This window comes from Symphodus melops (genome assembly GCF_947650265.1).
Source record: "Symphodus melops genome assembly, chromosome: 20".
Classification (NCBI taxonomy): Eukaryota; Metazoa; Chordata; class Actinopteri; order Labriformes; family Labridae; genus Symphodus; species Symphodus melops.
This window is the reverse complement of record NC_136710.1, coordinates 15374822-15400988: the sequence shown is the minus strand read 5'-3', so window position 1 is coordinate 15400988 and position 26167 is coordinate 15374822. Positions and strand designations below refer to the sequence as shown.

The 26167-nt window shown below is 42.5% G+C and overlaps 1 protein-coding gene across 1 annotated transcript in view; it reads left to right on the top strand.

Annotated features, from left to right (window-relative positions):
* The window catches only part of efnb3b (ephrin-B3b), an 84338-nt gene that overhangs the window by 40333 nt on the left and 17838 nt on the right, over nucleotides 1-26167 (top strand). The window contains exon 2 of the mRNA XM_079371777.1: nucleotides 139-428. Within this exon, the coding sequence (XP_079227903.1) occupies nucleotides 139-428 (290 nt within the window). The remainder of the gene's footprint in view (nucleotides 1-138; nucleotides 429-26167) is intronic.

Below are 26167 nucleotides of genomic sequence, written 5' to 3'. Positions count from 1 at the left end.
TAAGAGGTGTAGAGGACCCGTCTGTTGCTCGTTCAGAAGCAAGGACAGGTGGCTGTGAGCTATTTTTTTATTGTTGTTTCAGGAGTTTAAAGACTTTAATTAATGATTTATTTTCTCTTCTTCTTCTTACCTTTCCAGATTCAGGGACGATAAGGGCTACGTTCTGTACCCTCAGATCGGGGACCGGCTGGACCTCATCTGCCCTCCGCTGGACACTGTCAGGTCCACGCCAGAGTACGAGTTCTACAAGCTCTACCTCGTTTCGTCGCGGGAACAGGCGGACCGCTGCGAGGTGATGGGTCCACCCAACATCGTGCTGACCTGTGATGAGCCGACCCGGGAACGTCGCTTCACCATCAAGTTCCAGGAGTTCTCACCTAACCTCTGGGGCCACGAGTTCAAGAGCATGCATGACTATTACATCATCGGTAAGTCGAGGAAGAGAAAGGAACACTGGGGACGAGAGGACGTAGAGTGTGTGTGTGTGTGTGTGTGTGTGTGTGTGTGTGTGTGTTTTATGGTCATGTGAGTTTAGCTTTTAGTGTAGTGTTTGTATGTGTGTGTGTGTAGGGGGGTATGTTATGATTGCACGGCTGATTTCTGATTGTGCTGGAGTGTGTTTGTTTATTTCTGTGATGATAGTGATGATTGGCCGGGTGTGTTTTGAGTAATTAGGTTTGAGAATTGTGTGCTATCCGGTCTGCGAGTGGATACAGTACAGGACGTACGCTGTAAAAAATGGCCACATGAACCCGTTGTTTTATAGAAAACTTTTTATTTTTAATTTTACATTATTCTACTAAATTTACTTGTTTCAACTCTGTCAGATAAAACACACTTTTCAACTTTTTATCTCTGGCTTTTTAATTTATCACCACTGGTGGGGTTTTTGTTTTATTTGAATTAGGGTTACATTTGTGCTTAGTGTTGTCACATGGTGCGTGTGTGTGTGTATGTGTGTGTGTGTGTGTCATTGCTGTGTCTTTGTCTAGCCTGGCCTCGGGCCTGTTTATTGTTACTGCCAGCCTTGCAGTGACCGCAAACGGCGCAGCACGGTTTGTTTTGGTTTATCCAGAAGGTTTGTTTGGAGTTAGGCTGTGTGAAGACCTGTTGAGGTCATCAAGGCGAGCCAGGCCAAGCGTTTGTATCGGACGTAACAATCTGCAAGTAAAGGTCGCGTCAACCGAAACCTGAGGGTTGTTTTTAAATACAGACCAAGCGCCAGGAGCATTCGGCGCTAACAATAGGAACAGTGCACGCAACAAATGTTAAACACACAAACACACACATTCATGTATGCACACTGTCTCGCACTCATACTCACACATTTCCAATACAAACTCAATACAGGCACTGTAAAAACACCTCAGGAGTGAGCGAAAGTGTGCAGGAAACACAAAGAGAGAAAGAGAGTGAGAGACCCTTCGATTCCCAAAGCTCTCCTCCCACGCACCTGCAAGCTCTATTCACTCAGGTGTGCAAATGCTCTTTTCACTTCTTTTCATCTGCCATGTAGGGGAAAAAAAAAAAAAAAAACGCCTCCAAAAGATGGAACGAAGGGCGCCAGCAGGAGGAGAAATACTGGGACAGAGAGAGAAAGAGAGAGGGTGAAAGAAAAGAATAGAAGAGCTCTGCGGTGTGTGATGCCTTTTTGTGTTCTGTATTTGTTCGACAGATTCAGTTTTTCATGTTTTTCAAGCAAGGTGAGGCGCTGGGCATATTTCTCCAGCCCTCTACCTCGTAATCAACACACAAATATTTCTCTTAGATTAGATATGAGGAGCAAGATAGCATTTCAAGGTTCAGTGTGCCACCATGAACGTACGCGCGTGTCGTTTGTGCGCACCGTGGGACCCAATGATGCAGGAATTTTTGCCTGATAAGTATGGAGGAAAATTAATGCAACCTGATACCTGCTGATTCTCCATTCAATGAGTGACAGCTGTTGAATGGCAGCCACATCAAATATAGCAGTAAGAAACAGGTGCTTTGAAATTTTAAAATCCAATTATGCGCAAGGAAACATGTTCAAAGATTTAGTTTTTCTATCATTTTTAGAGCTGTGCAGATGGTGTACTGTACACCATAGTGGAATTGTGTTATATAGTTGCAATACCATGCATCTGTCAACAGTTTCTTTTGTGCTTTGCACTATTATATACTAGATCTTGTAAAATGCAATGTGCACTTTAAAGGAAAAAATGAATAGTATATAGTATTCCTTTCCCCATAGAAGTTTTGGTGGTTTTACATTAAAAAGTCAAATAAAAAAAATAAAAAAAAAGTGCCCTAAAAAGAATGACTGCTACCCTAAATCCTGGAGAGCAAAACATACAAGTACATGCTTTGAATCATAGAAAATTGCCATTACACATAACACAAAAAAAAATGGTTAGAAACTGTGTTCATCGCTCTGAGATTTTGTTTTGACAAATTGCAGGCATCGGTTGAAATCTGCAGCGAGATGTCTTTATCTGTTATCTGTCAGGGGAACAGGTAATCAACAGCATACCGGTTCTGCACTTTCATCACAAAGCCTGTTGTTTTAAGTAACTGTCCTAGCTTGTTTCCATCTTTGTCATTAGGTAAGCTATTCAGCGTGACCCGGGTTCAAATATCTTACATGATTGCACGGATACTGAATATGTGTCAACACTGCCAGCTGAATGCTTATTTTGTACAAAGACAGTGAACACTTGAGGACTCCCATCAATAACTAGATCTTGTGTCTAACATCTGACTTGAACTGGAATTTCATTACAGTGCAGCAAAGTAAACACAGTGATAACACCCTTCACAAGGCCAACGAGATGAAAGCACAGAGCCAAAATCTTGCCCTCAGTCTCTATTTTGCCCACCTCTTTTTTTGCACTCCAACCTGGCAACTGGAGTGTCCAGAGATAGAAACACCTTTATCTCCGCTCACAGACCAGACTGATCGATTGACAGCTCCAGCCCAATCGATGAGGGGCCGCAACACAAGGTCACACACTCACACTCTCTCAGACGCAGACACACACCCTCTCATCACACATTTGTAGAGAGGAAGTGTTGGAGAGGTGAAAAGACAGGGCGAGCAGCTGATGGGGAAAGAGCATCGGGCGCTGATAACTTATTGATGTCGTCACAAGATAGCTTGTGTACATCATGCGCCGCGTCTTTGATCCTTTGCTCCTAATGAAGAATTGTTAAGTCTCTCACCAGAGCTTCTGTGTACTTAATGAGGCTGCGAGATAATTAATAACAGTTAATCCTGCTGCTCATTTAGAGCCATATCTGCTGCAGCTTGTGCATGCTAACTGGCCGTATAGGGAGGATGGCGTGCGTAAAGAACTCACTGTGGACGGATTTGTCCCACAGTGTAGTTACACTGAATGTATATGTGCTTGTGTGTGGAAGGGTACAAACGTATGCGCAGGCCTCAGGGAAATCTTGTTTTAATTAACCTATAGCGTATAGCGTGATTTAATTTGCACACTGCAGACCATGCAGGCAGACACGGAAAGCATGTGCAGTGATGTGGAGCAGTCGGAGTGGGAAGAGCAAAAAAAAAAAGAGTGGAGGTTAATTTCAAAGTTAAACCCATTACAGGTTTCCAGTAACCTGCTTGAAATCCTCGGGGTAATCTGTCTCATTTGCTTTTTGCTGCTAAAATGAAGAGTGAATGACAAAAAAAAACAATTTCCATGTCACCATTTGTCTTCATTCACATCCAAATGTTGTATTATTGTTTATTTCTGCAGTTACTGGGAGAAAAACAAAACTTCCTCTGAATTTTATTTATTTATTTATTTTTTCAGTCGATAAGGCTGCACAGATGCCGCTGTTTTGTAATCAGATTACATGAATCACATTAAAAGTAATTCTTCACTTCCGCACCCTGCGGAGAGGAGAGAAAGAGAGGGAAAATTGATTAGTTATCCTCAGTGATTGATGTTTTCATTCATAACATGAGGTCAGGGTTTATGTAAACCCATTTCTCAGTCACACTCTCTCTCCCTCTGATTGGCCTAACTCTCTTTGTCTCTCTCTCTCTCTCTCCACTCTATAGTTTCCCCTCTCTCCTCCTGTCTTGCACCAATCAAATCCAACTTACACGCAGACGTGCTCAATACATCCAACCCAAACCGCACATCGAGCCTTTCACTGCTTTTAATGAATCCTTTGAAAGCAGGCGCCAGGCCCCGTGTAACACACACTTGTACTTGCACACACACACACACACACACACACACACACACAGACAGACAAACACATGCTCACAAACATTCCCAATCAGAGTGCGGTTGTGATGACGTGTCTTCTTAATGAGAGCTGAAGGAGAAAAACATCTTTATGTAGCTGATCTGGTTTGCAGATTAGAGGACAGAGTACAACATGAGGAGAATAAAAGAGACGTTGTGGAAACTGGTCCAGGATCAGCTGATTTTAAAGGGTCAGTTCACCCAGGATACAGGAGAAAAATGTTTCTCATTTAGTCGTTGCACGGCATGCAGACAGTTTCCGTTTTATCTGCGTACACTTTAAGATCATTTGCAGCAAAGATTTTGCTTCCAAAAAGATCAACAGCAGCAACAAGTTGGACGTCATCGTTTTTGACTCTTTGAATAAATCACAGTCTTTACTATGATCTGTTTTTATCCAAAGAAATGGTCATATAAAACCCAATAACAACATGCACCGTGGATTATCCCGGTTTTTCTTTTTTTTTTTTCCTCATGTGGCGAACATATTTTGTAACATGCTGCTTTGAGGAGATTAATTTTCAGTCTCAAGGGGCTTTCTGTTATTTAAAAAAAACAAACATTTTTTAAGCTTTGTGGGATATCAGCATCAATTTGCAGAAGAAAACGAGGGAACAAAAGTGACCAGAAAGTAATTTTTAGTGCTCACATTACAACACCAAGAGGCTTTAATTGTTCTTCATTCTAATTTAAAAGTTCCTTTTACATATATATATATATTTTTAATCCAAAATAACAGCCTTTACCCTCTTGTTTTACATAAATAGGTTCAACTTAACTTAACAAGTAAAAGGTTTTGCTTTGTCTGGTCTGTGTTTGGCTGTCGAGTTTGATTGAAGAGAGGGCTGGAAATTTGCATAGAAATAGTCTCACAAGGGTGAGAGTGGGGGAGGACGAAGGGAAATAGTTAGGAAAAAGTTAAAAGACGTGTCGAAGTGATGAGAGGGAAGAAAACAGAAATACAGAGGAAGATGACAACGCACAGAGACAGGCCTGTCCTTGTGTGTGTGGATGATGCGGATGGGATGTGAGTGTCAGTTGACACATAGACACGGCAACTCATCTGCAGGATGACACTGAAACAACGCGGTCACTTTCAATCACCGCTGCTTCTGTCAGGAGGAATAGGAGCTTACACACACACACACACACACACACACACACACACACACGTGTGCGATGAATAAATGCACACACACATGCATGTTTGAACACACACCAGGTAGCAGGGAATGATTGCAGACTCGCAGTCAACATACGTATGACCTCACACGAGAGGGATCATGTTCACTTCTCTCTCTGACACACACACACACACACACACACACACACACACACACACACAAACACTCTTATACACACACACACACTCACTCACGCACACACACACCAGTAATTTTCCTTGGTGCTTACACTAACATATGCATACTCACATCGCCATACACAAGGGCTTTCTCATAAATATATGCACTCACACACGCTTTGGCTTGTGGTTGTAAACACACACAAAACAGTCTGAAAATAGCTCACACACACACACACACACACACACACACACACACACAGTCGCACACAAAGATCGGTCAGATCTGAATGGGTCAGGCGCTGTGGGACTGCAGTGTTGTTGTTGTTGCATCCTGAGACAGATGGCCCTGTGTTTAGGTGTGTGTGTGTTTGTATGAGTGTGAGTGTGTGCTGGTGAATGCAGGTAATCAAAGTTACCCATCCTTCATGAGTGTGGCTGTGCCGGGCTAGCATGTGGATGTATGGATATGTGGGATGGACGTGGCAGCACTCCACTGTGTTTGCGTGTACACATGAATGACTCCCAGTGGTGTGTTTAGGGAGCAGGGCCCCAAGGGCTTTGCGGAGAGCCGGGTGCACAATGGCAGAGATAAACAACCACCCGCTAATATGAATAATAGAAGAGCTGACTGAAGCGTGCACATCCGAAAAAATAAATCTGTGTGGTGCGTTTTCACATGTGTCATGAAAATGTGTTTTTTCACCTGTTGGTGAGTGTGTGTGTGTGTGTGTGTGTGTGTGGGGGGGGGGGGTTGTAGTCATTTGCATGCTATGGTGTTTTAGTCTGTTTTTACAAACATCTTTTTTTTTCTCTGGTGTTGCGTTCCTTTTCTCTGTCTCTTCGTGTTTTTGTTTTTTTTGTCCATCCATCTGTCTATTTTACTGAGGTATGCATTTTTTTTTTCTATTTTATCTTTATAGGAATTTTTTCTAACCGCTCAGTCTATACACCTTTTTTTTCATGGTCCCTAAACGCAGTTTGGGACATGGTGGACCTACATGTGCTTGTATGTGTGTGGTCTAATTGTCAGACTACAAGGGCCGGTGCGGTGCGTGCAGACAGGAGTGTTCAATAATGCAGACGTACTCTCTGGTTTATTTATCAGGGTTAAGCTGAAATAAATGACATAGAATCCAGATAGGTGAGATGGAGGGTGGAAAGGAGGCGAGAAAGTGGGTAGAAAGAGAGAGAGAAAAAGTGAGAGGCAGATAAAGAGAGAGAGAGCGGTGGAGAACGACAGTGAAGCGAGAGTGAAATAGACGAGAGAGAGGAGACAATGGAGGAGCGGAAGCGGAGAGAAACGCTGCACTGCAGCCTAAATGAGCTGCACCTCTCCGCCACTCTGCGTTAGTTTATGATTCCCCATGCGCATACGTGCGTGGCTGTCTGTGTGACTGTGTGTTTATTTGTGTGCAGCTCGCGCGCTGCTTTACTTGTGACTGCAGAGGAGAGGGGGAAAAAAAAGTGAGGGATTCAAGAAAAGGAAGGATGGAAAGCAGCTGGGTACAAGAGGTGGGGAATCCAGGGACTGCGAGAAATCTATATCTGCTGAATATTTGATCAAGTTTAAGCCCTCTGATTTGAGCCTCCTGCCAGGCTCTAAAGAAACCACAGACACGGGGGAGAGAAGAGCTGCAGGAAGGAGGGAGAAGAAGAAGAGAGAGAGGGAAGGAAGGGGGAAAACAAGATGACCACAGTGAGGGGATTAGGGCTCAGGTAGGGGCTGTTTTATACACAGTAATCCCCCTGAAACTAAAATGCCTGTGTAAAAAAATACATCCCATCTTTAATTCCTCAGTAAATCAGCTTGAACGCAGGTTTGGAAAGTGGTCATCATCTCATGTAACATGAAAAGTGCACAACAGTGATTGTTTAACATGCTGTGCTCATTGAAAGCCTTAACAAGGGCCAAAATTAACATATAGAAAAAACAAATCATGAAATCCATCTTCTGAGGATGGATTGCTGTTTCAAGTCCTGTGGGGAACACGTCAGGAAATTGGTCTGGTAGCCGGAGAAGTACCAGTTCACTTCAGCACTGCCGAGGTGCCCTTGAGCAAGGCAAACCGAACATCTGGTTGTTGTTTTTGCATGTGCTGAATTACAAAGAGCAGATATATTCACCTGCTGTTCAGAGCATGATGTCACAAAATCAATCACGGGAAGTAAGAGAATTTGTACACCGATGCGAAAACTGTAAAGCGCGCCTTCAGCAATTGGTGGGGAAATTGGCAAAAGCAGATGGTAATGTTGAACTGACACCAAATCTTAATCATTGATCCACGTTATCGCAAACATTCAAACCAGCAGTCGTTTTTGTGCTCGTGTTTGTCGTGGGCCATAACTATCCCATAATCACCCTTCAATTTGAAAAGATAATCCAACTCAAATCTTAAATCAATATCTCATCAGCGCTCTCTCGCCATCACAATCTCCTCCCCAGCACAAGCACACTGCACTGTATGATTACTCACTGATGAGATAACAGTATCATCATTGGTTGTAGATAGCCAAGATGACATCAAATAGCATTAAAAGAATTGCAGTGAAGAGCGTCAATAGCTCCCAGTATCATCTTATACCATGCACGCATCACCAAGCAGCATCTTAGTTTTCCTATATTTTAAAGTGTGTGTTAAATCGCAAGATAGCAGCCATTTCTGTAGAGTTAGCTGCCACACTATCTCAACCTGCACCAGCTGCATTGTTTGGGTAAATTCTTGAGTAAAGTCTTGAAGTAATGTCAGTGAGACTTCTAAGGTTTGGCTTTTGTCCCACTAAAGACAGAGGAAAAAAAGTGGAATGTAATTCTTCCTTTTCTTCCCATCTTTGGATCTGAACCACTTTTTGAAATTTCAGGTACCGCCCTGTTTGATGAACCGCAGCAGCAACATGCTGCCAGACTTTACCTCTGTCTTTTCTTTTCTAACCTCTACTGCTCAGGCCAGCGAAGCAAAATCTGCTTCCGAACCTCCACCTTTATCTTTGGTCAGAAGAGTTCCTTTTTCTCCGTTGTTGCCATGATTCACAGCAGCCCCATTTTAATGCTTAAATATCTATGTGGTCATTTGCATTCCTTTTTGTGTCTTTTTATATGCAGCTTTCAGATGTGGTTATACTTCACAGTCAGACCTTATTTGGATCCAACATAGTGTTGTAAAAATGACACCCAATGTTCACCCCATCCAAACAGCCATACTCTGTTCTTCTGTGCTTTTTGGCAAATGAGTCAAATTGTGTCATACATTTTTTAACTTCGAGTGTGTTAAAGCGTTCACATCTGCTGTGGCTCTCGGGGGACCCTTCTATGGAGATCGCTCCGAGCCAGTCCCTGACAGCTATTTTGAGGTGGACCTGAGACTGCTTTTCTAGCCGGCAACACATTTTTCACACTCCACTAAACACATCGGATTGTTCGGGGCGAAAAAGCCTCAGTTAAACTCATGTGTGAAAATAGCCTCAAATAAAGTGCAAAAGTGGAAAATGAAATAGAATAGGCCAGCAGGGGTTTGGTGCAACAGATCCGACTAATATCTTCTCTAAAGATAAAGTTTATCTGCATCTCTCAGTGGATAAGAGACGGAGGATTGTAGAAAAGACGACTCTATTAAAAAGGCTGTTAGTCAGGTCAAGTGTTTTAAATGATTAAGCCTGAGATTCCCCTGAGGCTCACTGCATATCTTCATTATATGCACGAGAATATGTGGACTTAAATACAGTGTAAAGATCACTGAAAGACACCTGTAAACATGCAGAATCGTGGATGAAATTGTTGTTTTTTAAGATAGAAATGGGGACAAGGCTATTTTGGGAAGGAGAGGGGTGGCAATGAGCTGATGCAAAGTGACACTGGGAGAGATAGAGGAATATTTGGGAAAGAAAGAATGAAAGAAGAGAGAGGGAGGAGAAAAAGATGAAGAAAAGATGTGTGCTGAGTGTAAGTAAGAGAAAGTGACAGATCGCCTGGCCGATTTAGGTCAGCAATCAGAGGCGCGCTACTGTCTGTGAGATTGGCTGTGTGTGTGTGTGTGTGTGATATTGGTTGAGAGCTCTTGTGTTAGTGTGTGGAGGCGGTGCTTTTGTGGGTGTTGTTATATACATGCTTGAGTGTCATGTCTGTGTGTTTTTGTTGAAGTCTGACTGTGTAGTTCGGGAGAGTTTGTGTATGTTTTGGTAGAGTTTGTGTGTGCGTGCAGTTGCGTTAATGGGGTTGGGGGTTGATTGCGTGAGTGACTGTGAATACGTCTCTCCAGTTAAAGGTCAGACAAGAAGAATCCCACCCTAATTGGATTGAGCTTGGTTAACATTGTATGATTCATTTAACCTTCCTACACTGTCTGTATGTCTCTCTCACACACACACACACACACACACACACACACACACACACGCACACACACACACACACACACAGACACACAGATGTGCAAACTTTTCTCATTGCCCATCGCAGCTTGACAGACAAAAGCGTCATTGTGTTCCTGGCCTCTGCTGAGGAACCTTCTGCAGAAGGGTGTGTTTCCCGGCAATCAGACATGAGGGAGTTTAAAACAAGTGCACCTCTGAGCTGACCTCTGCCATCAAGGCAACGCATTACCCTACTAATATAGCCTTGATTTAGTGCCTAGGTTCACGCAAACATGACCCCTGATCAACATAATGAACACATTCACACAGACAGATGTGTAGTCTACAAACAGACGCACAGACTTGATGTGATTTTGTTTGCTTACACACACACAGACAAACATTGCATTGGCCCTTTTATGAAAGGAACTAAAACCCTTTTCTTCTGTTAGCATCGAGTTTCTTTAAAAAAAAAGTATTATAAAATAAAAACATGCTGAAGTAAGGGTACTTAGCCAAAAGTTTGGACATTTACAAATATAAATATGCTTTTAAAAAAAGGGATCAAAATATTGCGTTTTTCTTTGGCCTAGCTGAGCGCAAAGTTTGGAGATTTAAAAATGTAAACTCACCTTTCTCAAAAAGTGAGATAAAAATATTGTCCAAGTAGTGTTGTTTTAGCCTAGCCTAGCTGAGCAGAGTGTGTTTGTACCTGCACTCTTTCTCACAGTGAGATGAAAACAAAGCTGAAATGAATTTATGTTAAACCAAGCTTGGCATTAAGTTTGGATATTTAAAAAAAAAAACAGTACCTTACATCTCTTAAGTAAAGTTGTGTATAGCCTAGCTTAGCATAACATTGTTAAGCCTGACTTAGAAAGTGTAAGCCTCTTTGGCATAGGTAATATATGGAAATAGTAATACAATGTTATAGGAAACAGTAATACAAGCATAGCTGAGGTATGTTTAGCCTAGCTTAGCATAAAGACTGTGACCAACAGCCAGTCTGGCTTTGCTGATGCAATAAAAATATCTAACATAACGTATCAGGTTTGTTCAACCTGCATTTGTTGATGCAAGTGAAAAATCAGTTGTTTAAAAGAATAATCTATTCATTTGATCAGCAGTTAAAATGAAGGATAGTTGCTGCGCAGGTTTGTGAGCACAAGTTTTGGCTTTAGTGTGGCGTGGTGGCAGAGGTTCAGACATTAGCTAAGCTACGTTAACAATACCCAGACTCCAGCTCCATTTTAAATGTGAAGACTTGAAATGGATATGAATGTTCTCATCTAAGTTTCATAAAGAAACAAAATAGTACTCTGCATAATGTTTAACTTTTCCTTCCAGAGAAAGAATAAACTCACACACTGCTGGTGCTTGAATGGGAGTAAGTTTGTCTATAAGCGTGATGTTTGCCATGTGTGAGGGAGATTATGCTGTGCTTGGAGTCGGATTGGACCCGGCAGCTGTTCAGTAGAAGAAGATTGAGAGGAAGAGGAGGAGCAGGAGGAGGAAAGTGAGAGAACGAGTAAATTACAGGGAAACAGACGAGCTGGAGTAATTTGAGCGTGCAGAAGAAGAGAGGGAGGAATGGAGGGAAGCAGAGGAAGGTTTTGCTGTGGACGGGCAGATGAAAGAGGATTTCTGTACGTGTGTGTGTGTGTCTCTGTGTGTGTATTAGGAGACTGTAGAAGAAGACTGTGTTGACACTCAGTCGAGCAAGAGGGCCCATAGCTCAAAGACACAAGGACAAACAATCAGCTGCAAATCCTTTTTAACCACCATTTAAGCAGCCCTAATTATTCCCTAAAAACCTCACAAAGAACATCATTATCACTAAGCGCTTGTGCATGTGTATGGTGTGTGTGAGCGTGCACGTGTTCTTCTCTTGTTTGTTGGAGAGAGATTCATTAGCGGACTTTCTGTTTACTTGTTCTTGACTAATCGTCATTGTTATGACTTACTTTGGTGCATTTCACAAATACAATAAGGCATTTTTTGGACATTTTTACCCCCGCCTCTTGCCAACAGAGCCCAAAGTAGCCCCCCCCTCCCTTTTCCCTCCCTATATTGCACATACAACTACAAAGCATCCACCTTCATTTGCAAGATAACCTTTTTCTCTCTCATTTTCTCTCAACCTGCCTTATTTATAGTCTAGGGTCAAGTCAAGCCAAGAAAACTTAATTTGATGCCTGTTGTCTGCTCTGGAGAGCCAAGGGGTTTGATAATTGTTCAGAATGCACAAAACCAAGAGCCAAAAGAGCTGGAAAGTGGAACCAGTACTGGAACTAATGGCTCTGATGTTGTCATGGTCTACATGTATGTAAGTCTGTGTGACATGCTGACAGGGCCAGGCGGGGGAGGGGGGGAGGCGGGGAGGCGGGGGCGAGGCCTCGACTGTCGCAAAATCAGCGGCAAAGTTTGGCATCTTGAATGTCCCGGAGAGCGGAGCACTGAGTAAGTGATACAGTAAAAGGTTTCAGATGAAGACTGCTTCAAGGAGTCCCTGTAGTTCTTATATTAATCCTCTCTGTTCCCTCTGGGGGGGCTTATCGTCCATATTAGTACCACACATCTGCTGCTGCTGTATGCACTGATTATATATTGATGAGGGGGGGGGGGGGTTGGATAATTGAATACACTCATGATGGAGGGGAGTCTCGTTTCTCCACTTCAGACAACGACAAGTACTGGGGGAAGGTGGAGAAGGTTCGCCACTTCTGTGTGTGTGCATGTGCGTGTGTGTTTGTGTGTAATCCCCTTTTGTCCGCCTGCACCCACCCCCCAGCTTGAGCATAGATCCAGGACCAAACCACGGCTCCAGCCCTGCTAACCACTGGTTTAATATATGCAATTAAGAAGCTAATTAGTGTAATTAATTCAGCCAGGGCCAAGGCCCGGCCTGGCCCCTATTCACAGCTTTGGAACTGCCATAATCCTCCTCCCAACACATACACACACACACACAGCAATCACACAAAGAATAACACACACCCAGACACCGCTATGCCCTCATTATGTGCGGGGTCTTTGTTAGCTGTGTGTGTGTGGTGCCAGAGAAGTCGGAGATGAAGAAAAGGGTGTAAATAAAGACAGAGAAAAAGTGAGGCAGTCAGTTCGGTATAATGAGTGAAAACAGTGAACTAATTCATTGGCACCTCCAGTTTCGCTCGGCTGCTCTCTTGGTGGCGCTGCGAGAGAAGAGGGCCCTGTTTGGGCAAATCGCATCTTACCTCATCTATGGCAACAGTTCTGCTGTCACTGCCTCTGGAAGTCAGCCGGCTGTGAGGGAAGACAAGCTCTAAAGGAGAAAGCCCGGTCTGTTTTATTAGTTTAACCTTTATTTATCCAGGTTTGTCCCTTTGGAAGATCTAAGAACTTTTTCCTCAAGCTGCACCTTGCCAAGAAAACGCTATTACATTATTGCAGGCCTGTTTCAAATCATATGAAGCCTTAATTAAGTCCCATATTTTATTTTACTTTACAATATAACATGTAAACAGGGCAGTTTGTTAGTGCTCAGTGATTCATGCGCACGCCATAAACCTTTGATAGCTCACATTTGGCTCGGCACACGCTGTACAGAAAGACGAGAGCAAGTAATTCCAGGTTTGTTATTTTTGGAGCGTGATTAGGAAATGTGTGATGAATTGAAGATTAGAGAAGCGGGACAGATTTACGACACTTGGAGCATACCGCTCTAAACGGATTACAGATAAAGTAATCGAAGAAGTTTTGGCGCCGGCGCTCTTGAAGAAAAGAGGTTGCTCACCCCCACAAAAAATGACACAGAATGACAAATTAGACATCGTTTATTTCGGGCTGGCGCGTTATATGAGATGCTAACACGATTCTGCCTATTTGCTGGGATTTTTACCTTTTTTTTTTTTTCCTGTGGAACTGATATTTTTAGTTAAGTACCCCTCATTGAAGACATTGACATTGAAGTGCACTCTTTTTGCTCCCTGATTACAGAGAGTACATCCCACTTATATCAATCCTTACACCAGCAAATCACTTCTTGTTATGTGAGATTTTGCCAGTCAGTTTGAAAGTGGTAAATGTCTCCCATCTGCTGTGTTTTGGTATTCCATGATGGGCTTTTTTCTTCTCCATCCAGGCCTCAAAAAGAGATGATAGCAGGCCTAAGAGCTAACAGTTTTGTGCTCCTGCGGGAGCTGCAGTGTGTTGGTCTGTGAATGGCAAGTTTAAAATATGAACAAGCCCGGGCTGTTTTTACACTACAAACCTTCACACTTGACCCCGTTAAAAGTTTTACTCAGGTAGAAATCTCTCTGCGATCCACCTCTGCGTGCTCACTTTCTGTTTCTGTCATTCTGCATGTCTGTCAGCTCTCTGTCTGCACAGCACACTTATTACTCTTTTAGATGCTCTCTCCCCTCCTTCAATCCCTGGCTGGAAGTTGGAGACAGGACTAAAAAAAGTGAGCGGTAAGGAGACTCATGCACCATGTTTTGGTATCAGTTCTGCCAGAATAATTCCTTTTCTTCATATCAGAATGTAATGATAATCTCTAACCATCAAAACATGGTAAAAAAAAATACACTTTTTATCTTTCGTTACTGATTTACCAATGATATTTGATAAACAGAACTGTTTGAATTTAATGAGATTGTGGTTAAGCAGGTTATAGAAATACAATCGTTCACCCTGATGATGTGAAACAGTGCCACTTTATGTCATTAAAATAAAATAAAAATAATTCAATAGGCATCATAATCATTCGTGTATGTGATCTTTAAAGAAGGCGGGCAGATGAAGCAGAAGTACACACATCACTTCATGTAGCAGAAGCAATGTTTTGCGATACATGTAGGACATCATTTCTTCTATCTTCACAAAACAAAAAATAATTATAGCAATTATGAACATGAACTGTGTTCAAATGTTCTATTCGGTTTAATCTCTTCATTTATAAAGTAGGATTTTTAGCCTTTATTGAATAGCGCAGATTTAGAAATACACTGAAGGTTGGGAGGAGAGAGTGGGGGGGTGACATGCAAAGGGCCGAGGCTGGATTCGAACACGCGGCCAATGCGACGAACAAGGAGCATACCTCATAACCGCTGGGCTATCTGCAGCCCCTCAGTTCAGTTTTAAAAAGAGATTTTAGCCGTCATTTTTAAGTCCTCTGCAATATTGCCTGGTCCATTTAAAAAAAAAACCATCTTGTGTGCTGCGACGTTCACCTCCATTGTTTATTTTTACGCAGTTATCAATTAAGTGTGACGGACGAGAGTGTGATTGGCCCATCCATTTGTTGAAATCAGTCATGATCCATCTTGAAATTGGATGTTGGCAACAAAGAGGATGTAAAATAAATGCACAACTCACTTGGTGTTTTCACAAGAGAACAAAACTTTGTGAAAATGTCCCGCTTCTCTGCTCTTTTCTTGCCATTGTGCATATTTTGAACTAGAGCAATGTCAGCTAGCATAGATATAAAGACAACAGGCTCTGACACCAGCACTTCCTCCGCGCTGTTCTTTCTATGCCATGTCTTCCCCCGTGAACAAGTCTCTCCGCAAGAATTAAGGGGATTATAATCAATAGTTGCCATCCAGTGTACTAAAAGTAAAGTAATATGCTTAGTGTGAGTGGGTAACATTTTCTACTCTTAAGAAAATTAGCCTGAGAACCTAAAACTTAGAAACAAAGTTCTGTACTGCCTCTCTCTCTGGGAAGGCAGGTACAGGTTGGTGTCTCCTTCAGGACTCTTGACAGAGTTGATCAAATCTTTGACTTTCATTTCCAGTCACCACATGCATTGAATGACTCGCATAGAGTCAAGTGTTGTCAACATGATACAGGCGTTCATTACCTTTTTTATGGATGCTTTTAATAAAGCACTTAAGATTTACGGTTGAAGTTGACGTGAGTTTTGTTTTGTACACATTTGTATCTTTCCTTGATGGACTCTGTGTTTACTACTTGTCTTTGGCAGAGTGAGAATGATTCTATCAGACTGACAGAGCTTGTTTGACTTGAGAACCAGACAGACAGACACATATCTTTCAGCTGTCGAATGAAATACACTCCACATGAAACAGACAAGAATGCAAACAAACCTCAGGACAGCACAGGGAGAGACGCAGAAGTCTAATGAGCACGCATGCACATGCACATACACAGGTTTTTCCGGTCTTGCATGCACCAGACATCCGTGGATGATTTCACTTAAGTAAACTAGACCCGGAGACTAGGCGCTAAAACACAGATTTTGGGGAGGAGATGCAGACTGTCTTCAAGTAGCACCCATAAGTCAACCCCGTGAGACACACTCATGACGTGCAAATAAGATTTAGGACACACATAAACATCCTTCAAAAGTGCAGACAGACTGACATGTGCAGTGTGCATACACATATTTGAAAAGCAAAGACAGGCAGCGGCAAGCACACAGACTAACATACACACACAGGGTTTAAAAAAAAAACAGACAGACTGCCGTACAGCTAAGCACACAGCTTGTGGAAGGCAGCTTTAATCACAGAGAGCTAAACAAACACAACTGTCATCACTCTATTCCTCTCACTGTTGCACACATATAGAACTCTAAACGTGCACGTGCGCCGTTTACATGCACACACGCACACACAAACAGCTTATAATTGCCCTATGCCTTCTGCTGTCCATCATTCTCCCCTTCATATCTCCACTTTCTCTCTCTCTCTTTCCCAACTCTCCCCCTAGCAGTATGCAGGCACAGATGTCAAGATCTATTATTTCGGCTGGTTGGCTCCCATGTTCTGTACATGTGTGTGTGTGTGTGTGTGTGTGTGTGTTTCTCTTACTTTCCTCTTTTGGAAACAAGACATACGGCAAGGGAGTTTGCGAGGAAGTAAGAATGTGGGCCGTACTGGTAAAGATTAGTTTTGTTGGATTAGAGTTCTAAATTCCAACATATATGTCGGCTGAAGTGTTCAAAACAAAGAGCACACACACACACACACACACACACACACACACACACACTCACATGCACAACTCAGCCTTCGAGTATTGCAGTCATGGTTCAAGGACATTTAGGCAAGCAGACACACACACTGCGGCATTGTGTTGAATCCGTGTTGATCCATTAGAGGGACCTCCATGCTCGTCAGGATTGTGTAATAGCCGAGTCTTGGCCGGTGCATTTAAACACTAACATTAAGCCAGGTTTAAAGTGCTTCTGTGTGTGTGTGTGTGTGTGTGTGTGTGTGTGTGTGTGTGTGTATGTGTGTGTCTGTTGTGTGTTTTCACACAGTTTCACAGCCTATGACATAGCCTCTGGTTGAAAGAATGGCATGCAATGAAAGAAAGAAACTAGAGGGAGAAATAAAAGAGAGACTGTTTCTATGTCTCCAGTCTTTCTTGATCTATGCGTCAGGGCCCGAAAATGGACGGTGGCGGTGGCCCGTGACATGGAAAGGAATAATAATAGTAAAAGCAAAACCTAGAGTAATAGAATAATAATGGTAGAGTGAGTTGAAATGATTCTCTGCCTTAAACAGATGTTCTTTATATAAAGAAAAGAGAGTTTCCCTCAAGTGGGTGGAGGGGAGCTACTCTGAAACCGCAGCTCCAGAAGCCACAGTGTCAGGTTAGAGGAGCTTCTTAACTTATTCATTTGATGTAAATGTGGATGCCGTGACCAGCTCGTCAACTGAAATAAAAGCTTACTTGTGAAAAACAAATAAACTTTTAATTGAGTCTGGAAATTGCTACATTAGGTTTTTAAACCCATGGATGATATAAAACATGGACAAACTGGTTCTAAAAGAAGGGGTTTGAAGCTCAATGATAGTGGAAACCATACATGAGCCTTAAGCTTACTGGCAAGCAGCGACTACCATTACACCTGTTAGTGTAATAAGCCACGACCCCTTTAAAAAAATATTTGGGTAACTCTGAGCCTCAATCCAGATGAATGCATTTTAAAACAAAAAGTCCACCCAAGCCCACTGTGTAAGAAGAAAACAGGAGCTATTTAAGCCAAGAACATGTTTTTAAGTTTGCTTCTTAGGCTTTTTTTCAGCCAGCCTCAATGTCCACTCAAGGAACTGCACTTCTAAATAAGCTTCCTTTTTAAACATTGGAGGTTGCAAAACATAAGGGCTTTTCTAAAGTACTTTGGAACTTTACGTCTGCTACAATGCTAGCATGTACATGCACAATGATCAAGATCACTCACAACTAATCTTTTGCTGAGTTGGGGATAAGCTGGTTTTAAATATTGTAAGACATTTACAGACATTGGCAGATTTTCATATCAGAAGCACATTGTAACATTTTCATACATGTTTACAACTGGGAATTCATTACATTTTTAATTTTCAAGTAAGTGTGTCATGAATGAAAGTCATGAGACCGGGCAAAGTCTTGGCTTTAAGTTTTGCTCTGGGGGGCATTCCCACAGACCCCACTAACTGTCTGCTCCATATCCGTGTGGTTGTTGTAGTAGTGGTCGGACTACAGATGTTTTGGTTTTGGGGTTGGGGTTTAGGTTTAGATTCTCCAATTGCCCCCCCCCCCCCCCCCCCCCCAGCCTTCAAAAAGAACAAATCCCTTACAGCATCCAATACGTTTTTAACCACTACAGTAACCCACATGTTACCCAAGAAGAAAAACATGTATATATTTTTTGAAACTCGGCTGAATTGAACCCTTTCAAAACTACTCCACGAGAAATTGAACTCTGCGCCATCATTACACGAGCTCGCCCACCCAAAATCGAACAAGATTAAATCCTGGTTATTGCTCTGTATCTGCCACTAGATCAAGACCCAACATTTTTCCGGCCTTTGAGTGCAATCTATTTTCCTATACTTTGCCAGCCAACTAGAGAGTGCAGCCAAGAGTTCTAGCAGCCGAGCTTAATGATGTATAATGTAGATTAAAACTCTGTTGTAAAGTATTTTAGCCAAATCTTAAATAAAGGTTTTCCTTAATGGCAAATTCAATTGTTCCAAAGGTCTTTCCTATAGGTCCAGTTCTGCTTGTGCTGTGGGCAGGACTTCATCACTTTATCACCGTAGAGACGACGACAGCAACAATTAGTTCTGTGTGAGTGTGTGTGTGTGTATGTGTGACAATAGGAGAGACTTTTACAGGTATGCATGTTTGTTAGATGCTGGACCTCAAAGCTGCACTCGGGCTCATTAAAATGTTTGATTGTGTTGGTGTTAATGCAAACCTTCTTCCTTGAGCGCATCATTTATCACAAACACACACACACACACGCGCGCGCACAAACAAATGCACACATTTTCCGGCGGCTGGTGGTTTTTGTCCTTCTCGAGCGCTCGTGGAGTTCATTAAAAGCCTTAATTAGACTGACAGTTATGTGTAATTACAGTCTTTAAGATGTACAGCTTCTCTGCAGGCCCACTCCTTCACTGCCTCCTTTAGAAAGTCATTGTCTGAAGGGGAAAACTTTGTGTGTTTGTTCAGCGTTCTCCATGTGTTTGCGTGCGTTTTGAAGAGCTAACCCCTCTAAGTTCTGGGTCTTTGACATTTGCCATCAATATTACCCGGAAAAGGAGTGACATTTATGAGGCCCCTCTCTCCAACAGCTCCTGCCTCCTATCGACTCTGCCGTCTCCCGTCGTTCTCACATTTTCACCCTCGCTCGTCCTCCTCCTCCTCCGCCTTCACACCCTTCTGCTTTCCTTCTTCTTAATTTAGAAACCCCTCCCCTCTCCCTGCCGCCATCTTCCCACTCACTTTCTCTTTCCTTCTCTCCTGCTACATGTCACAGATCGCTGTCACGTTCCTCCCTTCAGACCGTTGACCCACTTCCCTTTCTTTTTTGCATTGTTCCTTGCTTCCTGTTTAACCAGACGTTTGTCCTTCAGTCGAGCAACTTTTCCCCATACAGTCAATTTCTATTTCACCAAAAGTAGTGTAACCTACATATGCAGCCCAAAAGCAACATACATGGGCCTGGACATACATACATTTGACAAAATGTCCTTCATAGAGTTTTATATAGTCTCAAATAATGGCCTTTGATTGACGTTTAAAAAAAAGAATATTAGCTTGTGCTGGATAACTTTAATGCAATTCACTGTATTTTATGAGGCATAACATTTCAAGGGAACCCTGAGTTTTTTATATTTTTTCGAAAGGAATAGAACGATAATAGTTTCATGAAATCACAAAATTAATGAATCCAGACATAGTCCTAAAAGGCTTAAATAAGGGTCAAGCTTTATTCTCAGCACACCCTGCGCTCTATCTTGCCAATTTTCCAGCAATAGTTTAACATCTTAAATTCACCATCAGTTACAAAGTTGACTCAAAGTCACTTATATTAAGGGAATCTGACAGCTCAGTGCCCCGGAGGGACGCTTTGACGTCAGATACATACAGTTTTCACTGAGTTGTTTTTCTAGTCGAAGGGTTTTTTTTTCTGCCGTTGCAGAGCGGAACGCATGCGGCGAGGGGTCGCATCCTCCGCGTCTTCAGCATGTTTGTGGCGAGGTGCCAAATGCTGTAATCCCGCAATGACAGACAATGTCACAGCGAGGCTCTGCCTGAGAGGAAGCCCCTACAAAGAGGGGGACGGCAGGAAAGCTGGAAACATAAAGGCAGTAATTGAAAGGAGAGGGAGAGGGAAATGCCGGAGAGGAGGGGAAAGTAAGATCTTCTGTTGGAGAGAGTGATTGCTGCAACAGAAGCCCCCCCCCCTCCTTTAGATGTGATGAAAGTGTGACAAAGTGACAGGAGACGTGGAACTGCGAGTTAGGTGTAGTTGTCTGCTGTTTTCCCCTTCGCTGCACAGAATTCATGTCTAAATTGAGACAGTAAATCAGGCTAATGTAAGACTGAGGGCTTTTATTTAGAGAATGTGTTGCTCACAAGGGTGTGCAAATGTGCAGTTCGCTGTGAATGTGTGTGAGGTAGTGTGTGAGCAAATGGGTTTCTGTTGGTGGCGAGGCCTTATGAGGGGCACCTTATACTGTCCCAAAAAGACAACAGGATGAATGATGGAGGAATTAATGTAAGGGAGGGAGATGGAGACATCCCTCAAGTGCTATTAGTCGTGACAATGGTATTGTGTTACCTGTGAGTTCTCACCCCTCTGACTGGTTTGGCAACAGGTGTGTGGTGTGTGTGTGTGTGTGAATGTGTGTGTGAGAGCGAGAGAAGTTATGTGACACCATGAGCCAGGAAGTGAGCTACAAAACAAGTGAAAGTGTGACATGCCTTCAGTAAATCACAAATACAAATTAGTTTAAAAAAGTCAAAGTCAAAATCATCATGAAACATGGTTTTTGTGTGAGAGCTGTCCAGCGTAGATGTGAGGAGACATTTTCTTTCACTGCTTTGTTTACTCCACAATTTGATGTCCCATCCCCTCCCATGAATATCGATAATTTATCTCCTTCCTCGGCCAGGATAATAAAGATACAGTAGCAGAGACTTATTGGAGTTTTCTTTATTCAACAGTAGGAAAAGGGGGAGAGTGAGGGGAAGAGTGAGTGATGGACTTCTCCGGTTTAACCCAGATCCAGGCAGCCGCGGGAGCAGTGGACAACCGGAGGTGTTTCGTTTTTATTCTGGGAGCAACTTGGGAATAAGAAAAGGCTGGGAGAAAAAAAAAAAAAAAACATGAGGAAAGAGCTGGGGAGACAGCGCTGACCCATTTCTCCAGGCCTCCAATCTAGTGGCTGATCTAATGCACAACGGTTACCTCGTCACACACGTAAACCTTAAGACGGACACATGCTGGCACCCACCAGCAGGCGAGGACGTACATGCACACTGGAGGACTGCAGGCGGCCCAGTGTTAATTCGAAGTCTGTGCGACTGCGAGTGAATCCTGCATCACCTCAGCTGGCACTGGAAAATATCACATTCAGAAATTCAAACGCGACCGTGAACTCGCCGCCTCTCTTTTGCCCCGCCGGCGTTCGGCTGTGTTACGTACTGAGCTGCGTCTAAAAAAGACTTCAAATGCCTTTTAAAAGCCTTTAAAAAAAAAATCTGTGCTGTAGAAGTCACTCAGGGATACACTGATAAGTATTCATTAAGTATTGATAAGCAGTCATTGAAGTAATCATTCAATATGCACAGAGGTCCACTCAAAGGTGCACTTGACAGGCATTGCAGGGATAGCAGTTTCTAGCAGGTTGGTGGAAGTTAAAAGATAGAACCTGACTACGCACACACACACACACACACACACACACACACACACACACACACACACACACACACACAAATAGAAACCCATACAGAATGCCCTCGCTGCCCCAGGATGGGAACATTGACCCAGTTGTAAGGAACATTGGTCGTGACTGTCCTACATGGCTAGCACTTTACTGACGTTACACAAGGCTCATCCAGCCAGCCAGTCACTAGGCCTCTTTTAATGGCCACTGCTCCCTCTTTTCTTTAGCTGTTTTTTTCCCCCCTCCCTCGCTTTGTGCCTTGCTGTCTTTCTTTTTGGTCCATTATGCACGTCTATGCTCTGGCGGTTGCATTTATTTGGCGTGGATTTTTTTTTTCCCCGAATGGGCCAGTCAGACTTATTACGTTTGCTTCTCCACGATTTGTTTCTTGTCATTTAATTAACGTTGGGATGAATGGAGGAAATTGGCTTTTGTGTTTGTGCCCACTGATGACCTTATTTATGCCCTTCCTCCCTCTCTCCCTCTCTCTCTCTATCTCTCTCGCTCACAGTGATAATGTCCCCCCCCCTCTTGGGCCTATATATGTCCTATACAGGCCAGCTTTAGGAGGATGTGCGTAGATTGTTTATTGATGCGCAGAGACACTCATCATACTGTGTTAATGTTGCAGTCGTCAGCCATCATTGACCTGGTGCATTAACCAGATTATGTACTCATACTTACATACACGCACATAAACATTCATCACCCTAGCACACGCATGAAACATTTAGATGTTAAGAGGAGGTCACACATAACAGCATAATACCCCACTGGATTATGAGTGCAGCACAAACACTGCTGTCTCATAAATCATGATATGGATATATTCAAAGGCAAACTACAATGTGACAGAAAACAGGCTTTTTCAGACCTCCAATGTTCAGTGTGACTTCGAACTAAGCCATAAAATGGCAGGGGTTCTGCCACAACCAATCAGACTCCTTCCCAGTGTACTTGTGTGTTTGTCAGAAGTAGAGATCAGGTGGGTATACCTTACTCTAGTTCTCCTTTTGGGATCTGTGATTGGAGGTAGCAGTAGGAGGAAGGGAGGGGGAACGGAGGCTGCTGCAGCGTGGCCCAGTTTGTTGTGAGTGTTTTGGTGCTGGAGGTTAATGCGATGTGAGTCTGAGTCGCCCACCCTCCAAGCACACGGAACATAAAAAGACGGAGAAACAGAGGGAGGGAGGGGTGGAAAATAGAGAGAGAGAGAAGCTGCATTTGAAGGGTGGAGGGGGGGCGCTTGATTATAATAGAACAGGATGGATGAAAAGTGAATAACTGCGGAGAATTAAAATGTCATTGAGCACAGAAGAGAGATCAGCTGCACGCAAGCAAAGACACTGAGATCATTTGCTCTGGTTAACTGTGTGAAATTAGGGACTTGCATGATATTCCTGTGTGTGTTTTTGGTCGTCACGCATGTGACACATCATGTGAGTTCAACCTGTGACCGTGACTCGGCTCTTTTGCTCTCACACACATGCACGAAAACCGGTTAAAATGACACAGGCTGGATTAAGAAGTTTATTTATTATGCAAGCTTATAAAATTACGAATGTCACTCTTGTCATATTGTTAGAGCAATTTTAAATCACATTATTGCAGAATACAAAATGTGGAGAGAACCTATTAGAATTCAAATATTGTTAGTAGAAATGAGAATGCCGCTTTAATTTGCTCATGCACTTTGGGGAGTAAAGTCATTTCATTTGTTTTACCCTTTCAGTGTTGCAAGGGTCCAAAAATAGTGTTTTCTTTATCTTGTTCACAACCAAATTATGTTCCAAACACTACTTTACTGGTGGATTGCCAATTCAAATTTACTCATTAATCTTAAGCAATCAAAAAGTGAACTCACAAAAAAGTTATACGTACTATTTTTTCTGTTGATTCAAAGTAGACGTAGAATCTTAAAGAAGAAACTACCTTGTGCTTAAAGGGCAAAAAAATAGTCTTCAAAATGAGTAAACACTTATCTAGTGGTTAGCCCAGTGTCCGTCGGCCTACAGTAGCACTCCAAGAGATGCCAGTCCCCATTCTCACTTGACGATTTCCAGTTTCATCCACTGTCCTATCTTTAAAACAAAGGCCTAAAAAGCCCCCCAAAAAAACCTTGAAAAACATCTGTAAACAAATGTACAATCTTGCTGTCACTGACTGAAAAATAGCTAAAGAGATAGCATGCCAAATATGGCGGCACTCATCATTAAGGTTCATAACGCCTCTTTGTCTTTGACAAAAACAAAAAGTAAACAAACAAAACTAACTTCTTCCGTACTAACTTCTTTTCTCCACTCAAAGAAAATAGTTAGAAAAGAAACCACAAGAACAAGCAAAACAAGTCATGGGATATCTTTTTTTTGTAAACAAAAATAATGTTTTTTCAGTAAACGCTGTGAGTTAAATAATCCTTAACAAGCCATGGCACTATAAGCCCATTATATCATTAAGAATCAAATCAGAACAGTCAAAGTAGGTCAAAACATTATTTGCCCATCAGCACGTTCAACTCTAACAAGCTTTTCAATACACAGGATGTTGTTTGACAAATCCTGATTAAAAACTCTAACAAAGTATTTTTTAAATGTACAAGCACAAGCTATTTCACTTCTTATATTTAAATGAAACACAGTTAAACCACAACTTCTGTACTTCAATGATATGATCAATAAATTATAACCTGCCTCAGGCTCACTTGAGGTAAGATTTAGACATGATGGACATTTTTTTAGGTATTTTACCATGTTTTTTTTTACTTTTTTTTTTTTGTTTGAGCTCAAGATCTCCACATAGCAGTATATATGAGGAGGAGATTTACCACGGCCTAGATTGTGTGGTCAAAAGAGAAAAAAAAAATGGATGTCTTCTAAATTCGAATAGCTGACATTTCAACAACACAAGTCTTTATCAGCACAAATCTCTTCCGACTCTTCTGACAAACACGTATCATACTTGTCCGCTCTCCAAACCACACACACACACACATACCATCATGTCACCGTGCAACAGAGGCGCCAGGCATGCAGACGTCTTTTGTGCTGTCCTTGTTTGTTGCCGGTCTCGTATGTGGATCGAGTGCTACCACAACACAGTCAACAGTGAGCCTTTGTCTGCAACAAAAGAACAAAACAAAAAGAAAAAGAAAAAAACTGCATTCTTTGCAGAGAAAAAGTTCGGAAAACCTCATGCTATGTTGGAAGTAATGGTGTGTTGTGTATTTGGATTCGGAATGTGAAAATAATACTCTGCGTTTTTTTTTTTTTTTGGAAGAGGGAGCAAAAATAATGCCTGTTCTGTTTCAGAACACACTTTAATACCTTTTCCCCTCCTTGCCGCCACAGCAAGGTAATGGCTTGTGATAGCTTCGTTAATGCGTCATAGCCAGGTTATTAAAGCGCCATTGGAGATTTATGAAGACGTTTTTAGTTACAGGAAAATTTCGATGGTGAGATTCAGGTTTTTTTTTTTTTTTTTGGGGGGGGGGAAAGCTGGGACTTGGAGAGGGGAGGGAGAGAGAAGGAATGAATCCTTCAGCTTCGCCTCAAGGGAGAAGGGATCAGGTTATATGCTCTTCATCATCTAGATGACACACACGGAGCTCATTCAGCCTCTTGAGAGTGAGGACTACAAATTTAAACAGGAAGGCAACTGTAAATCCCACCCCCAAGTCCCTTCTGCACTAACATACACACACACACACACACACACACACACACACACACACACACACACACACACACACACCCTTTCCAGTCCACCCAAGTGACAAACATAGTTTTGTGGTTGTTTTGGAGAATGTGGTCCAAAAGCCAAACAAGTGGAACTAAAAGGAGGATTTTAAAGGCAGCGCTGCTGTGAAGCAATACATTGGTTTAAGTTGGATTTGCACAGATGGCAGCATTTTGAACACACACCGACACAAACGCACACACACACACACACACACACACACACGGCATACACACTGAAACCACTCCAACCTTAGCATGCATCAGTGTGCCCCGCAGCAAAGCCAAACACCCACTTCTTTTTAAGTCTTTTTTTACGTTGAATCTGCATACGTGACTCCCGAGTTCGCTAACCTG